Below are 20,186 nucleotides of genomic sequence, written 5' to 3'. Positions count from 1 at the left end.
AAAATGCAGCGTCTTATTAAATCATCAAATTAATTAATTTTTGTTATGTCTCCATGCCTTTCTTTCCCACGGCACTTTTTATTAAATTACGTCTTTCAATAATCTCAGTCAAAGCTCACTTGAAAGCGTGGCGATCTCAGTCTTGGGTAGCTGCTCCTAAGATATTCCCAATCGTAAAAAAATTGCCGATGCTTCACATCCAAACCTAGGGCCTAGTGGTACGGTCAATTAAGACTGTGTATTGTGCAGGGCGGCTTGGTTTGGAAGGTCCATGTTTCTATTGCCATGTAATGATAATAAATAATATACGATTTCAATTGCTGGGCGTTGTTGTGAATAAACATGTACTGAGCATCCACTGAAAAATGTTAGCTTATTAATAAAAAGAAGATTTTTAATAAAGCATAATTTAAATCAATATTTTAATTTAAAAAAATTATAACAATAAAAATGTGTTTAAACCTGAAATATTTTTTGTTAATATCTAACCGAGTTCATAGAATTATATTGTGGCAATACTTTAGAGCTTTTCCAATAGTTTTATAATTTGTTGATTATTCAGTTTTGAATTTGAGTTCGTATATAATGCGTATTTGGTTATGTGAGATAAACAACATTTTTGGAGATTGGTACGAAACTAATGGACGCAGGTTCAAATCCCATTGGGTGTTGTATTTTTAATTTCTTTTTCTATTAGATAAAAATGTTGTGTATAATAATAGTATCTAAAATACGTACCTAGTCCATTAATTTTTTGGGGTTTTTTTTTAATGAAAAAAAAACATTTTTACGAAATCATGTGGGCTAGAACCTTTTTGTATAAAGTCGTTCACTTTAACTTTCTATAGCAAACCCCTCAAATGTGAGTATTTTATTGCAAATTATACAATTCACCGTGATTTATCGACCATTTTGATTCTTCTTTTAACTCTTTCTGTAAGGGTTTTTGAAAATAAAAGGAAGATTTACCGGATAATAATGGTATTTGGGTAATTTTATTTTTGTAATCGCTTGGCGTCCGAAATAAAAAATCTTATAATGAGGAAATATTTTCTTATTCTTTCTGTTTTCAATTCGGACCCTAATCTCAGTATCCTGGTGAATGCTACCGGCTACTTATATTATATATATTATTATTATATGTTACAATATAATTGCAATATAATTGTCAGTAAAAATACCACATGGTTGAAGCTAACCTTAATATACTTACCTATTATTAATGATAATTTGTATGTTTATGATATAATAGTATTAATCTTTTATAAATGGATTTGCTACAGCTAAATAAGCCTAAACTGAGATATTGTAGCTTAATATATATATATATCAACATATTGATAATAATACACAAAGCTATTATTGAGTATTATGTTAGGGTATCTTTATGGTTATTGAAGATGATAGAATGCTTAAAGAAATGGCATTTAAGAACATTATATTGCCATTTAAGATGAGCGTTGGAAAATTTCTAAGTAGAGGATTTGCGAGGATAATATCGAATACATATATTAAACGGATATAAATGTGAGATAAGCTTGAAGAGTATTGTAATAAAAAATCAGTAAATTCTATTCGTAATGGATACTTGAGACGGCATTATACTTGAATGTTTAACCTTTTATAATATTAACTTCCCTGGAAAATATATAGGCACATTATATAGGTAGAAGACATTATATTTCTGTTAACCTGATAACTAGATGATTAAAATGTTACTTTAAAAGGGGGTGGGAAATCTTTTCATGTCGGAAAGCCACATTGAGTTAGCTATAACCTATTACGGTCACATTAAGAAACATCAATTATTAGATGTACCTACCTATGTCAAAGTTTATTTACCTACTTAAAAAAGAGTATTAAGCTCAGAGTAATGATATATAGAGTGCGCCTATTTTTCGGTAAAATGAAACCGTGTTTCTTATGTATAACGCACAGTAGAACCTCGATTTTATTATTATGAACTTAACTAAACTTAACCATCGTGTTGCTTCTCAAGTACGGCTACCAAATTTAAACACAGCATAGTCAATTTAATATAATAATTATAATCTTTATATTTATGTTCTTCTTACTTTATATCTTGTTAGGCTTAACTATATTATAACTTATATAATATGTAAAAATCTCACCAAAATGAAAGATTCTGGTATTTATATATAGGTACTTAGTAAAACTTACTATACTATACGTATTAGAGAAATAAGATTGTTCCATAAAATATTTTTTTATACATTTTTAGTGATATTAAGTATTAATATACTTTTTATAAAAATATTATTAATTAGCATGTTGAATAGAATTGAATTAGCTAGAATTAGAAAACTGAAGTTAACATAAGATAATTATTATCATAAAGTATGTAGGAGATACGTCTGTGGTATTATTCATGGAAGTGTGAAGAACAGAAACATATATTTTTTTTCGATTTTAAAATATTATTATAATTGCAATCCCTATATTCAACATAATATGTTTGCTCGAATCCTACTCTTTAAATATTTTTTCAAGGATTTTTTTAATACGTATACTCTCTGAGGCGTTTCTGAGTGACGTATTCAAATAAAATACATTTCCTCTCTAAAACGTGATACACAGAGCTCTATCATGTGATTTTAGCATTTAATTTATTAAGATTGGTTTTAAACCATTTTCTCCACATATTGGATCCATACGCTGTATCAAAAACATTTTTTTTTAAATATGTATGAAGTTAACTTAGTAGTCGTGATTCAAACCTTTGATCCACGGCAATACAACCACACTGATTCATAATAAAGTCATAATATCGACTTGTGCACTGCAGAGTTGATTACTACAATCTTACGGCATCTCTAATTTGCTTAGGTATATCTGTTTTCGGCAACGGAAATCCTTACCAAAGGGCCCCGATCCTTCACGTGGTTCAGTGGAAGGTATATATCAGTAATAAGATTTGATGGATGTCCATCTTCAGTGATGTTTATTTGTCATGGTCTAAGGTACAGTTACTAAATAAAAGGGAAATAACTCATGAGAGCTCTATCCGCAGTGAAAAAACTCGGAGAGTAGAGCTGAGTTAAGAACAAGTTGAATGGTCTGAGTTAAATGATATTATAATCATTTACAATGATATAAATATGAAATAGTAAGTAATATTAGTGAAGCTTAGTTCATGTAGAAGGGTTTATATGTGGGTAGTAACACAGCTAGACAGAGTCGATAAATTGGAGTTGATCAATAATATTATATTATGTAGGTACATTGCAATAGTCGAAATCACACCGATAGAATATTCTGAACAATGGTACACAATTAGTAACTTTAGAGTGTCGATGAATTAAACAAAAGACAATTTATTGTCATTGGGTAGATATCATAGGGAGGGGAGTTATTGATACATAACATGACAAATGATCCTAAATACCAATGCGGATATGACAATAAAGATATAAATCACTGCCAATCTCCGCTTTATGAATTATGAAATCTCAGCCAAACATCAAAGCATTTTTCTGTATCCAAACGTTTCTGAGAGTATGCAACCTCAAAATATACATTATAATACCACATGGTTGAGGCCACAATGTAATCTTATTTAAACAGAATATCTCAACAGTATAAGTACTTACCTACAAATTTAATGTACCGCTAAAATTAGTTTAAGCTGACACTATTACACCTCAATAAAATAGTTAATATCGACACCCCGTTTCCAACATGTGTTAAAAAATCCTTTTTTTAAATACCATCAGTTATACCTCGTTTACACGTGCATGGATTCACTGCTGACTACGTATTATCACGGCCATAACAAGAAAATGCTAGTGTAAAAATGCATTATCATGCAATTTGCAAGATTGCAAGCAGGAATAAAAAAGTTCGGAAGCTTCGGAATTGTGGGATATCTGCGCCTGCGCAGTAGAACGATAGTGGCGAACCTGCCGGTAAATAAACGAACTACACTGCACACCTCATTTTGAGGTTACCCGATTTTCACAACCAGTCAAATAGTACTATAAAATGACAACATCGCGTCTCGCTTACTCTTGAAGAATGAAATTGGCGAGATAGTCAACATTTTTACGTGTAAACAGTTTTTATCGCGATAGTTTAAAATACACACTATTGCTGCAAGTAAATCCATGCACGTATACAGGCGCTATTATTATATTTTAATATGTGCTGTTTTTTTACTATCTATTTAGTATAATATGTCTTTGCAACATGTAAACTACCCTACCTACCTTACCTACGTCTACCATATTATTTGGATTCAATCTTCAAACTCGGTTAATAAAAAAATAATAAATTGGACACCAATGGGTCTATTCTGTACCTATCGACCGCTAAAGTGATAAAGTGATAAAAAATATCAAACTTAGGGTAGGTTTGTAAAGTATTAGCACTTATTGTAACAATTACAATACGTTGGTTGTAATTGTTGCAAAAAGCGCTACATTTTAACATCACCTTTCTTGCTGCTGTTAAACTATAGCATTTATTGCAACAATTACAACCAACTGATTGTAATTGTTACAATAAGTGCTAATACTTTGATACAAACCTACCCTAAGTTTGATAAAATCTATCACTTTATCACTTTAGCGGTCGATGAGTATAGAATAGACCCACAAGTTAGAACAAGGATAATATCATTATTTTAAATGGTATGGTTATTATATTATTTTGAGTGAGGTTATGTAGGTACTTATTTTTTACAAAAGTACACATTATTATGTGCTATAAGAACATTTTCAATTATGTTCATGGCTCGAGCCGGGCCACCGGTTACACTCTGACCTTTAGCATAAATAACTGTAGGGTATTGACATGACCCGGCTCACGGCTAGCTCAATAATGCTACCGGGCCGTCACTGAGGAGACTAGTGATGAATTAGGAGAGGTGGATCTCCTTTGTAGTATCACAACTTTTGAATTCCCGAATAAAACTCTCAGCTGGTGTGGTGCCGAATTTATTCAGGTACTAGAGTTCACGGTCACACAATAAGGTTAACTGTCATTGTTCCCGTAATTAAATCTCATTAAAGTATCAGTAAACTATTTATTTGTTCACTATAGGATCTCTGTGAAATCTTTCACAAATTCCCGAAAAGTCACACCTAATTCAGAGAATGTATACGCAGATATTCTTTGGATATTTTTAATTCATGAAATATTTTCCCATAAGAAAGAAAATATAAATTATTCTTTGGTCACACAGTATTAGGTTTATAAAAGAATAGAATTATTTTATTGTTGTTTATAAAGTTTATTTATGTTCACAGTGTATTTACAAATATTTATTTGTGTTTACAGACTTGTTTACAAAAGGTTTGCTTAATGTTTACAAATTTATTTACTAAAATTTGTTTTTATGTTTATGAATTTGTTTACTAAAATTTATTTTATGATTATGTTTACTTAATAAAGTTTCAAAAATTTATTTTATAATTCCGAAAAAAGATTTGTAAAATTTATTATTACAAACTGAGTTTATTAATTTGTTTTTATAAAACAAATCCGATCACGTAATTTATCCCGATTACGTCACCTCGTATGATGAGTAATGAAAAATGAAATTACTCCGCGAGCGCGTTACTATCGACAGATACGTGGTATTCGAGCTACGTTTTAGCGGCCGACGTCACTACCGACAGATACGTGTTATTCGCGCTACGTTTTGCGGCACACGTCACGACCGGCAGATACGAGATATTCGCGTTACTTTTTGCCCGTCGATGGGGACTTATTGTAGGTAAATTTCACGAATGTTACTGAGAACCGTATCTCGTATCCGCGGAAGGACTGCTGCTTAGTAGGAGATCGCTGGTGAGAAGTGTAGAAACTAATGATTTTACGGGAAAAGTGGTCGCCTTTTATACCCTTCGGATAGAGGTTTAACAGGAAACAGTCCGTAAGGGATAGCAGATGTATATCTTTCTCTCACGGGATAAATTTACATATATCTCCCGTTCCTGGCAACTTTCTAATAGAGATATCTTCTAATTAAATCGGGTTAAAATTACTCTACCTTATTTTCACAAAATAAAGTTTCAATAGGGGTGTTTCAAGCACCCTCTAGAACAAGTCCCTTAAATACGCCGTTGCGATGACGTAAGCTAAATAGTTGATTTTATATGATTTTTCGTGTTCAAACGAAGGGGAAAGTTTCTAGCTTTCCATCGAGGTATCGGAATAAGTATTCGGGTACTAAATAAGGGAATGGCAGTCTTTAAATTTAAAATGTCAAAATGAAAGGTTGACACCCACGTACTAGTCCTTTCCACCACTCTTGGCCTTTTTAGGCCAATAGAATTTTACTAAGTTTTAATAAAACTATTTGGAGCCGCAGAAAACGTTTCATTCGATATTTACCTTTCGGACGAACATTATTACGTGAAAATACTATAATATTATACTTAACATTTCAACTTAAATATATAAATGCTTAATCCTAACAAGATATTATTTACAAGCGACTACAAATTTATTTAGTCTTTAATAGTGGCCTTTCCATAGTAATCTAAACGTAACCTTGAATCTATTTTTATCTGCCAACTCAACACAGCCGGGCCGTAAATTCTAGTCGAACAGAATTCAGTTAAGGTTCAAGGTCACGCGTCAATTTGTATTTTTAGTTGCAGTATTTAATTCTTTCATTTACCCAAGATGCGATTAAGATTTATTATTATTTATGGGTAGAAACCCATCTATACCAGAATCTTAAGTTTTTCCAATTGTTACTTTTACAATATTCATTATAGTTAGCGAGTTATAGCATTAACAAAATCTATAATTATAATTACGCGTCTATAGATATAGATACGCGTTTACAGTATTTTTATAACGGTAGTTAGCTTTTATCTTGTATTGATAAAATTAGTATTAAAATTCTTTATTTACAATTATACAGTATATAAATTTATAAATATTCAATTTTCTTTTCCAATTTTCATACACTTCCATTATTGCTATAAAAGTTATTGAAGCATGTACTTGCTAAATTTTACGTAAACAATCTCTCCCATAACTTATTTTCTAAGTTTAATGGAGATTTCCCGGAAATTATTTCCGAAATAGATCGCGCCCAAATCTACGCGACGTGTCATCTCGAGGCCTGTGGTCACAGCGTTCCAATTACACTGGAGCACTCTTGATTTTCGGAGGCGAAAATTTTTTACGTAAAATTTTATTACATTTACAAAGAAAAGGTTAACAACATACATTTTACTTCCTAATACTAAACGATTACGCTACTGGTTACCTGTTCATGGTCTTTTTCGACCATTTCTTCCCTGCTTCTTCCATAGTTTAGGACCATGGGACTTATATATTCTGTTTGTACCTTGTCGTGAGGTTGTCGCACGGCTATTGAGAAGTAGAATTGACTACAAGGCTAGATTTGTATAGTTATGTCGTTAAACCATACTCTGTCATAAACACTAACTGAAGGTCGGCGTTTTTGTTCGTGTCAGTATGCTGGTTCTACATACCGACGTGCCCTAGAAAAACCATGTTAAGTCTGAAAATAGCGTTTTAAGTTGTATTAGCTTTTTATAATATCATATTTTTTGTGCATGTCCTGTAAAAATTTCAGGCCTCTAGCATAAAAATTGACAAAGTTAGGTTTTCGACAATGGTGCTCTATATCTACATATCGCATCGACCAAATTTGTGTTCACATAAATATCTGAGGAGTATAGTCATATATCAATAAAAAAAGTGTACTGCGTTTTATTTTACGAGTAAGAAGGTTGTTATACTTGCAATAACAGTCTTTAACGGAGATCCTAATATACGGCATGGTTTATATTGACGTATCACATTAGTTTTGAAAAATATATTGGTTTATCTTCGGAAAATATTGGAATTTGCAGTAGGTAAATGCAGTTTTAGTTAAAAAGCTACTCACTAGTCACTAGTACTAGTGTTTTATTATCAAAATATTATATTATTGAATATAAAACAAACAAAATAGAAAAGAATTATTTTGTACTAATATAGGTAGGTACTTTTACTATACTAGGACACAGTAATAATGTTTAAATATTGATTATTCATTATATTGATTCATCAGCCAATTTCAATCCACCGCAAAATAAAGACCTCCACAAGCTTTCTTCGACTATTTTCGGTTAATTACTCTTCTACTTAGATACCCAAAAAACAATGTTGTAGGTAATGTTTAAGTTTGAAATTGTTATATTATTTGATATTAAACAAATATCCAATAGAAAACGATATGGATATATCATTATAATAATTCACTGTTTCAATTATTTAGATGAGTAAAAAAAGTATGTAATTATAAATAAACTTAATTTAAATAAATACCCAGCAGAAAACGACATATTTTAATTAAATATTATTACCTATCACTAGAAAACAAATTGTTTTACAATTAAAAATGTACCCACCTAAAATATCCGATCATGTCCGATCATAATGAGGCCCCCCACAGATTGGAGAACAGGTTTTGTTTTTACGAGAAATGGATGTCAGCCACTTGCTCAACCTATTAGGTACGTACTCTGACTCCAACCACAAATTGAAAAACAATTTGCATCTATTTTTCAAACCCATGATTCAAACTCGGAACCCACGATGTTATAGGCCGATGCTTATACCTATAATATTATGTTTTAACTTCAAAAAATTATTTTATTTTCGGTACAGTATGACATATTTTGATTAAATTAGTCTTGTACATCGATAATAACAACTAGGCAGTATTTTCATGTTTAAATTACAAAATATTTTATTATTTAAAAGGAAGGACTTATCTAGCTAGCAAATACAAGAGAGTTTATTTTATTATTCTCTTAGTAAAATTCTTACTAATTACGGAATAATATTTATGACTTAAGAAAGTGAAAAAAAACATTTTTATTACTCTTTCAAATGGTGAGAATTTCCGAAAGGCTTACTTATTGATTTGTACACATTGGGACCAACTTAAGCTCATTGTAAAACTTAAATACGTCCGACGTGTTAATTTTATGTTTGCAATAATATAAAAGGGTATATATTATTATTACTTTGTACATTGAATGTTTCTCAAAAACGAGCTCTGTGGATTATAAATTATTATTACATGTCGGTCACCTTAAAGAAAAGATTAGCCGGGTTTTTTGAAAACTTATTTTATCTATTATTTTCAATAGAATTTTACCGAAAAACGTGTATAATAGTCAGTTTATGAATCATTTATTGTTGTCTAGAATCTAGGTAAATAATATGTATGAGATGGGATTAACATATTGTGGTATCCCCGGTAGGTATAATATCAAACAAAATATCAATTGGTTTTGAAAAATCTAGTACCTACTCTCATATATACTTACCTCGTATTAATTTATTGAATATGATTGTTTTAAAATATGAAAACTAGCATAAATAGTAATTACTATTTTTTATCTAAGTTACGAGTAAATCGGTCGGAGTTATATAGATCGATCAAAATAGTAAGTTAAATAAAGTGCTATGAATGATAATTGATATTAAACTATGTTTTTTTGAGAAAGTATTTAATAAAACTCTAAGTAATTGATTAGATTAAATAACAATATAATGTATCATTTAAAGAAAATACTAGTTAAAAGCCAACCGTTTAGAAAAATGCAGATTCGTACCACGATTATTTAAATTTTAAACCAAATATTACAATGTTGGGGAGGTACATATTTATTTTATCTTTCCAAATAAATTATTCTAATCATGACACCTCGTATTAATTAACATAACTGAGTTCAATTAAGACGTACTTATACTGATGTTTCATGATTTATGTTGACAATTAAATATAATTCAACTATGTTTACTAATCGATAATTAAACTCATATCAACAATAAACATTAGAAAAACAAAACGAAAGTTAATATGATCACTGTATCAGTATTTATAAGCTTTTAATTACAATTTTACAAGATCAATTACAGAAAGATATTATGTTGCAAAAATTGAATTGAAAAAAGTGAATAGAAGGTAGGTACTGAAAAGGTTATCACTCTTGCTACAGCAGAACTACATAATGTTGTATCAATGTTATTTTAGATAGGTAATTACCTAATCGTGATTATAGAATGTGTATGTAATACAAGCCTAGTATAAATTTTATATGAATTTAAATTCTGCTGATGAACATTTTAATAATGCGATCTCATTTGATAACGAAAGTGAATTCAGCTGTTTTTAAATAATAATTATTAGGTTATAAATAACACTTTTCTTAGGTTTATTAGTATTAAAATTTTTTAAACTAATAAACCTACTTAAATATATTTTTTCCAACATTTCGATGCTTTGGTAGGTACATTTGTGCCAAATTGTTATGTATAATATTATATTCCACTAGTTATTTAATATTTTTGTATTTTTGTATTGAACAATAATAATTATGTGTGTTCTAAAGTGATAATTACTAATTTAATTCACTCAGTATATCCTATATGTAAACCATTAACGAACTTATAATGATGTATTTAATGAAATATATTATCTCTCTGGTTTCGATAATTGTACTGAATATTAATTAAATTAAAATTGTTCTAGCGATATACATGACCATTATAATTACATTGTTTTTTTCTATCTATTCTATATTTTTAATGAAAAATTTGTTACGAAGTAGGTATAAAAAATAGATATTTTATTGATGGTGTAGTAAGTAGTGTTATGTACTAATTTCCTCATAACTTCTTTATTATTCCATTATAAACATTTTTCCTGAATGTTTATTATTTCGTAATGTACATATTCTGATTATTTATAAAAATATCAATAATAATTTGCAAAAAAACATAAAAAGTCATACTTAAATACATTTAAATTATAAAAACTCCGTATAAAAATATATATATATCAATATGTCCCTATATCCCTTGTTAAGATTTTATAGACACGCTGTACTATTTCGAGTTAAATATTGCGCAATGTCAATTTTTCCGTAAAAGAGCGTTATAACTATAGTTGTAATTAATAGAATCGTATGGAGTAAGAAAAATGCGACGTAAAATAAGGTTTCTATCTCAGAATATGAATGTGTTATGTGGAGTCAGTAATCTATTTCGTCCGCGCAAAAGCATGTTGAATCGAGTCGAAATATAAAGTGCGTAATATTATTCCAAATAAAAACGATTTTTGGACATTATCTTAGCTGTTAATTAATGAATCACCATTAAATTTTGATAGGAATATAAACCATAAAATGGTCTATCTGATTTATTTAAATAAGATAAGAAAAAACTTACTCATTTTATATGATGAATTTAATAGCGTAAATATTTTAGTTTTTTCGCTCTCCTGAACATTTATGATTTTAGACTTATCATGGTTTTTCCTGGGGCCGTCGATACGTACTTACTACCTGCATACTAACTATCGACCTATATTATTTGTAGGTATTGTATTAAATAATATAGGGATTGCATGGTGTTTGTGTTACATACACTGCAATACAATATGAGTAAAAATTCTAATGGATTTAAGTATTGTACTATGCCATTTATTTCATGATGTATGTATGCATCTGTGTATATTGTAATAGTGTGTGTGTATTTGGGTACGGATGTGTGCATATTTTTGGATTTGTTATAAAAATTATAGCATGTAAGAATATTTGTCTGATATAACTTTTTTAAAACTGATAGGTATTATTATATATTATCTCATTAGTTAACTCCATCAAATTCTTTGTATTGACAATTTTTGACCTCTTGAATGTAGTATTTATTGATCTATTATTAGGGTTTGATGATTTATACGCCTGTTGATTGTATTATTAGTGACAGGGGTTTTTTACAAACACTACTACTACTAATTTATTATATAAGTTAGAATTAATTGTATTCGTTGTAAATGTGTATTTACCATTGGTGAGTGCACATAGTGCCTGAAGAAGCCGAAAGGCGAAGCCCAGGTCGCAAAAAGACTCAAATGTAATAGTAAAAAACTTAAATCCATTACAATTTAAATTCAATTTCCATCAAGTACATTCGGTCGATAGTTTTAATATTACAATATGAGTACTTCAGTATCAAAAGATATTATAAAATATTGCTGAGTGTTTAATAATGAATTATGACAATAATTATTGCTATAAACTAATTAGGATTTATATACATTTTGATTTATATTACAAGTTACAAGTCTATAATAATTTTATCAAAATTTTCTAATTACCATTATTGATTATTGATTTCAAATTATGTTATTCTATTCTATATCTTCAGATTTATATATTGTATTTATAAAAATCCTGAAGATTTCGATAGGCAAAATCCGAGTCGTTAAATAATTATTATGGTATTATACAAAATTCAGATTTTAAATTTTCTTAAATGAACGTATTTCTGCTAAAAAAATCCAACACAAGCGTGAGACATTCAAGAGAAAATTCAGGATGTATTATGCAGGAAAATATTGCGAAAATTTATCCACATTCCAATCAAAGTTATGCAATAACTAACACTAATATGGGAATAAACAACTCAATCCGTGTTAGCATATTGATCGGCGATATTAAATACATTACCGCAATTACAAATTCTTTAATATCCATTTCCCGTAGTGTCCAATTATGGCAAAATCAGTAAATAGCTTACTGCAATTATAATTTCCACATATCCGTTTTTCCACGTAATCAGTTATATCCGATGACGTAAACTCCATATAAAATAACTATTGATTGAAAAGTAATTCGATTATAAGTTTCCGGTAGAAATACATCGCACCGTATTGTCATTGTATTTATTAAATTGTACCAATTTTACCTACCTCTGTACTTATGTAACAGTAAATAAACTCTCGCTTCTCCATCATCACGAACAACTACGACCGTCTTCCTTCTGCATGACCTATCCACCGCCGAAATAGATACCTACACTACTATCGGAATTCACAATTTACTACTACACTCTAACTACACAGTTTACACTGTCTACTACACATTTTACAAACGGTACAATTCGTTTTTTTATGTACACATCTACACTCCGACAATTTGTGATTGATAGGTCCGAAGATACAATACAGCTCGCTCCGCTCAAATGAGCATAGAAATCTTTCCATGGTTTGGTTATGAACCAGGTTTCCAAACTATTTTATGACAACGATTAAATACTTAAAAATATATACTGAAAAGCCGTTATAATTCACTATTGCCTATGTATTCGTTTAATTCCGTGATCGAAAATACTAAATCTCGTAATTCAAAATTCTGTTCGGAATTGCAATCAAGTACCTAATCTATTCAAATTTGATTGTATTACTTTTATACAAGTTGGGATGTTATAAAAATTTTATGCAACCAGGATTTCTTACTAATGTGAACCTTCTGTAAATGAGAATGAGTGTACCTACCCTACTGATTGATGTTAATCTGTTTGTCCCTGATTGCCACGTGAGAAATCGGGAGCGTTAGTTTCCAGTTCACTTAAAGTTAAAGTGTAGAACCAACCTGCCATTAGTGATGCCAATTATTACGAGAGGGTGAGTTTTAATGGACGTAGTTTTATAAATTATTAAAATAAGGAACGTTGAAATCACTCGGAAGACTGTCCGCCATTATTTATGTTTTTTTTTTTTTAGAATTATTAATAACCATGTCCTTGCTTTTTCGTACAAGGTGGTTGTTGTTAGTAATTTTGAACAATCACAAACACCCAGGCTTTGAGAAAAACACATAAATGTTTTTGTCACGACCGGGAATCGAACCCAGGAACTCTCGGGTGGAAGGCGAGCGCCTTACCAACTTCAGCACGAGAGCCGCCCCATTATTTATGTTATAATAAACCTGGTACCTAGTATATAGTGTACATCTTAAATTTATAAATTTAAAATTACATAATGTATACATAGAAAAATGTACTATTAACTCACAATTATAAATAGCAAAAAATATCTACTGAACGAAGACAAACTATTGTTACAAACAAAATAAATATAAACCAGACACAAAACAGTGATCAATGTGTTTTAACATAACTGCAATACAATATAACAACGGGCAACAATATTTCCAAAGTGCAATAAAAGACAACCTGGCTTTAAAAATATTTTTAAAATATTAATTAAACTGGTGTGTACGTGGTAAAACGCCATTACAATGGTATTGAAATGGTTATAAATAGTCAACCGCATGGCCCCCACATCCTAAAGCGGGCCTCCATCCTATCACTAAGGTTAATAATAGCAGTGCAACGTTCTACTCACAGTAGTGTTCCCCACATAGTATTTTGCGGAAATCCAGGGTTCCCTGTGAAATAACGTGTACTCCGTGTATTTTTAGCGATTTTTGGTGTTTAAATTCACTTAAAATGCCGGCACTCGGCATCATATCATTATGAAGCCCTGATCGCGACCCTCTTTTGCGATAGCCAAGTAACATGCAACCCTTCGCCATATTGGATAATAATAGTCATTTTGATTAGTCAGGAAACACACTGAAAATAATTATATACTTATAAAAACTACCCGTCAAACTTTTTTACTTGTGTTTATCTCGCTTAGCTAGTCGACCTGCCACGCCGGGCCGCCAGACTAGAGCCCTGTTATCCCCTTCCCCGTTGAGGGCCATGGTCAACCATTTTGAAGATGGATTGATAACCCGAAAACGTTGTTATAAAACCATTAAAAATTAGTTACGATTACCGATTTAAATTTTTGATAGAATTTTAATGTAGTTCCAGTTTCTTGTATTGAAATATCATTAATTTTAGGGATGGATACATATACATATATAAGGACTACGTTTCGAAAATTTTAACATCTTTTATTTTTTTACGAACGAATGTGAACGTCAAATAATCGCGTAGAATCTAACCTTCAACACTGCTACGTGTGAACCAAAATTGTACTATAAATAGGCGAAGTAATGATATTATTCGATCTATTTCCTGGTATACGGATATCGCATTTAAATTTTCAGTCACGTCCGTAAAGGGCTTGAACGTGAAACCGGGTCTTATTTCAATCCGTTCCTAAAGGAATGCCGATAGAACCTGATTCTGCCGTCGAAGCCTCCGCGAACAGATTCTGAATAAACGAATAAGTGGCCCGTATGGGGATAGTAGTTTCACTAAACCGATGTAGATTTATATTGAAAAATATTCTCTGATATCAAACAGCATAGTGTCATAGTGTTTTGTCACCTATTTTGACGCTCTTCAACAACATATTACCTATTATTGGGTGGCTGTATGCAAGAATGTATTGGATATAACCCCTTTAAACATTACCTGGCTTTTGAGAGTTGATAATATTTAAGCTGATCAGTTATTGAAACAAGAGGAGGGTCATGGCCCACACAAGGAGGGGTTGACAGGCCTCTAACCTGCATGGCGGATTGACCAGCCAAATAAGATAAACACAAACCACAAAATTGCACTAACAGTAAAAAAAATGTCGCCTGCGGCACTATTTCACTTCAAGCATACTACATTTAGATAATTATAAGATAAAAATAACTTTTTATATACATCGTTTTTAAATTCTCTGTTGAATTATTATGCTCAATATGCTCAAACTTGTACTTGATATGAAGTAAATAAAAAACAAACAAACAAATATAGAATACTGAAATATCATATTGACATTTCATTTTGATTTCCATAGTAACGCACGTATATATTATAATTTAGTTGCTAGGACTACCCCCTTAGCAACCAATAATAGTCTTTTACTTTTTACGGATTTTTCTGAAATAACTTTCCATACAAAACAGAATTAACTGAAAATGAATTCAATTCTGCTTAAAGATGGCTAAAAGTATTAAAAGAACGCATTGGCATCGTGTTCTGATATATTCTAAAAGTTTCAAATGTCTAGCTAGTCGGAAAGTCAGATGAGCTAAGAAAAACGTTGTAATAAAATAAACTGATACGCAAATAAAGAAATCGGGAATGGTCCTAACCCGTCCCCCAGATATGTAGAAAATATTTAATTTATTGAAAATATAGTAGAAAATATTTAGGTGTCCGTGAAATCCACTATAAAAGGTGTAAGCAGGTAAGTTTATAATATTTGCAATTTCTTTCATAATTTACGATATATTAGCAACGCATGATCTGCCTACTCTACAAGACGTCACTGATTTTAACATAGTTTAATGATAGTTGAGCGTTTGTTCTCTGAAATCTAAATCGATAGGTATTATTAAATAAATAAATAAAATTACCATTATGTGAGAAATAGGTACACACATTTTATAGATTTTAGTAGTGAGCACGCGTAGTTATACCGGTTGGCCAGGTGTTCATCGCTATAATATTCAAAGTGTCTGGATATGGGGAATGTATCCGGAAAAGTGTGGTTTAAGCGACGAGATGCTATAAAGTATAAGTAGTTAGGGTAAATACGAAATTCGGTGACATCTGCTAGATTTCGTTAACTCCACCGTCTGCAGCCGCTTTAAAAATAATATCATTAAATTAAGATGGATATTTTTACGAAATGGATCCCCCCCGTACAATTTATTTATCCGGCCGTCTATGAAACCGAAGGTCCTGAGTTCGATCCCTCGGCTGATCAAATAAAATGTGTGTTGTTTTTTTTTGTGTGTTTTGTCCGGTAGGTACAAAGACCCAATGGGTTGAACAATCATTCCTCCTTTAAAAAAATATAATTTAAACTCTTCTATGGATTTTATGGAGAACCTATGGATGAAAATGGCAGATTAATTTTTATTATATTCTCGATTTAGGCACCGCTTTCAAAAAACAGTCGCAATAATTAATTGAGAGATATTATATTCATCAAATAATATTGTATTGTCTTATAAAAATACAATCGAAAATAAATATTATGTGGAATTTTGGATATTGAATAATATGTTTACTGTTTGAAAAACAAAACGGATGAATAACATTACATAATAATCTCACTTATAATAACAAAGAACGTATTATTTTGTATATAAATAAATAATACGTTCATAAAATTACCCATAATTTTGTATTGTAATATTATGTAAGTTATTAATATTATGTTTATTATTAAATGTTGTATTTGTGTTGTAACAAAGTTCGTTTGAATTTTTCAGGTAGGCGTGGTTGCGATACAAGCTGCGACCTTCATGATCTTCTTGTTCGAGTGGCTGTCACCTAGCGGATTCGACATGAAACTCTCACTGCGCACTGATACACCGAACGCACCTCATAGATTTTCACTTTTCCGGACATACTGGCTTGTCTGGGCGGTTCTCTTTCAGGTTTACGTCTTTGCTAATACTCTAAACGTTTTTACGTCTACGTATAGATGGCTCTCTATTGCAATATAATATAATAATTGTAACAGATTGTAAATAAGAGGCCATCCATGGACTGAAACCGTATACGGTTTAGATCCGTGTGCCATACTAAACTTATGATTTTTGATCATGAAAATATATTTTCACTAAATTTGTAATTGTAAGTGTATGGTATGAACGGATACGATCAGATGCTTATAATATACTTTGTGGAAATATATTTCCATGACCAGAAAAGATAAGCTTAGTTTAAGCACACGGTTCGAAACCGCATACGGTTTCAGTCCATGGATGGCCTATTAATTATAACAATGTCTTCAAATAATTATTATTTGAAGACATTGTTATAATCTATTTAACATTGTCTCCACTCTGTACCCAAAAACAAGAATAGTTAATATTTAAAACAACTTTTATAAATTTAACATTAATATTGTTAAACAGTTTCAATGTATTATTAAATTTAAATTTTATAATGATTATTTGCAGGTAACATTTAATTATTGTAGGTTGATTTTAAAAATGTAATATAATAATAATTAATACCTAACATCACATTTTCTGGAAAATAAAAATGCATTTGAATTGAAATAATAGTACCTATTATGTAAGTTTCGGTTTCAATACAAACATTCCATCTCTTTAAGAAACACTGTTCTATAGTAGTGATAACCATGTCATTATAAATATAATTATTTTCAAAAAATTATGAGGAAACCCTAATTTTATACAAATTGAGCTTTACTTATACTGTCACCTCCTAAAGGACGGGGGGGGGGGCGTAGATTGCACTTTAATTAATAAATATGTATCTGGAAACATTAAAAAGATTTTTTTTTAAGTTAAAGAAGAATAAAATTTGATATACGTATTAGATATTAGTCATTAAAAATGATAATTTTTTTTTTTTGACTAAGGTTTTGTGCTGATGGTTGCGTCATTTTGAATTTGAAATATAGAATTAAGTGATGTATAAAAAAAGGGATTTTATTTTATATTAATAGAATGCTTCTATTCAATTTTGTTGAAGTAGAAGAGGGTAACTATAAAATTGCTTATTTGCTAGAAATTGCAACGTCTCGTAATCGACACTGTTCGTGTCTTCATGAATTGGCCCGATGATAGTTCAGGCCTCATGTCATTGGATCCCCTGGGATACAATGTTTTCGACGGTAACAGTACATAGAACAAAAACTGAAAATGTGTACTAAGGCTGATTTTTTTTTTTTAGAATTATTAATAACCATGTCCTTGCTTTTTCGTACAAGGTAGTTTTGTTAGTAATTTTGAACAATCACAAACACCCAGGCTTTGAGACAAACACATAAATATTGTGTGTCCTGACCGGGAATCGAACCCAAGAACTCTCGGGTGGAAGGCAAGCGCCTTACGCACTGCACCACGAGCTGCCTCTACTAAGGCTGATGATTAAATTATCAGCAAGTTAATTAGCATTGCAAATTAATTTGTATCATTTTTTTATACTGACATTAACACATGATGCATGATCAATGTACCCTAAAAGCTGTCTTTCATTATTTAGATGCACAATCACGTAAAAATTTAAAAATCTAAGTAAGAAACCAGTTAAACAATGTGCCGTTAGCAGTATGCCATCTTCGGTTTATTTTTACTTACAAACCATGCTTAGGTACAACACTGCTCAACTTACTGTTAAGCAATTAATTATTCCATCGTTGCAAACTCAACCACACTAACTATTTAGGATTCCTTTCTTTCTTTAAATTTTACCGCCATTGAGAATGTGCTGCCACTGCACTGCACTGAAAAATATAACCAGCCTACCCTCACAGAGTTACTGGTATTGCCGTATCTTTACCATAATATCAGTGACGTCTCTAGACAAAATGGCGCCCCTAGGCAGTGAGTGCCAAAATGCCGCCACATTTTTTATACACAGTACTTTATAATTATCATCCTTTCATGACTCCAATATCTAAGAAATGTGTTATATGGATACATTACTAACAATATATATACCACTAAATCTAATTTAAATGCCATCTCTGCTTCAATAGACAATATTGCGAGTCTACGGTTTCAGAGAGGTATATTTAAAAATACACTTGACAACTTCCAAAACTCGTGAGTGACTGGCAAACATATTTGGATACATTTTAAATTAGGTATGCACGTGTCATTACTGTTCACCAAGAACGTGACGTCCTAGGACAACGGAAGTAAACTAGACATCGCGAACCCGACAATAAAATCTCTCTTATGTCCATTATTACTAAGTATATGTAGCTATTTATATATATATATATACCGAGTAATTCTTCTCGAATTGCCGCCCTTTGGGTAACTGCCGCCCCCAGCCGACGCTCAATCTGTCTACCCCCACGAGACGTCACTGCATAATATCACTGAAAATAATTATGACAATATCGTTTCCAGGCCGCTGTCCATGTGGATTCTCCAAGAGGATTCACAGCTCGGTTCATGACGAACGTCTGGGCCATGTTTGCTGTCGTCTTCCTTGCCATATACACTGCCAACTTAGCTGCCTTCATGATAACAAGGTAAATACCATCTTATACAATGTGGAATGGTACTCTTTCCTACATACCGAGTAAACTGAGGCTACTTTACCTTTTCACTAATTTTAATAAACTGTTTTGTTTTATTCAACGAATAAGGCGCAAGATTTGAGGATGTAGCATTCTATATATTGTAGATACATAATTTGAAAACATCTCATGCATATACACACTAGAAAAAATCATTTTGTAGAAAAAAAATTCGACACCCGACGGGATTTGCAGCACTATGCTTTTCCAATTAAGCTACGGACATCTTACTAAATTACAACAATTTAAACTAGTGGTTTTTACATAAAATGCTTATCAAATTGCGTTGTAATATTGTCTATCGGTTTTAATACATTAAATTAAGGTGGGTATCAATTAATTCCTTAATTACAAACCGACGTCAGAA

The 20,186-nt window shown here is 31.0% G+C and overlaps 1 protein-coding gene across 1 annotated transcript in view; it reads left to right on the top strand.

Moving 5' to 3' along the window:
• Nucleotides 1–20,186, top strand: part of Nmdar2 (glutamate ionotropic receptor NMDA type subunit 2) — a 423,883-nt gene that overhangs the window by 382,483 nt on the left and 21,214 nt on the right. Inside the window, exons 9-10 of the mRNA XM_085959689.1 lie at nucleotides 17,022–17,189; nucleotides 19,647–19,771. Of these exons, the coding sequence (XP_085815815.1) occupies nucleotides 17,022–17,189; nucleotides 19,647–19,771 (293 nt within the window). The remainder of the gene's footprint in view (nucleotides 1–17,021; nucleotides 17,190–19,646; nucleotides 19,772–20,186) is intronic.

This window comes from Rhyacophila brunnea, unplaced genomic scaffold, assembly GCF_057557595.1.
Source record: "Rhyacophila brunnea isolate RB1 unplaced genomic scaffold, BYU_Rbru_1.0 scaffold_9, whole genome shotgun sequence".
Taxonomy (NCBI): domain Eukaryota; kingdom Metazoa; phylum Arthropoda; class Insecta; order Trichoptera; family Rhyacophilidae; genus Rhyacophila; species Rhyacophila brunnea.
The sequence above is the reverse complement of the archived record's forward strand: the minus strand, read 5'-3'. Positions and strand labels throughout refer to the sequence as shown.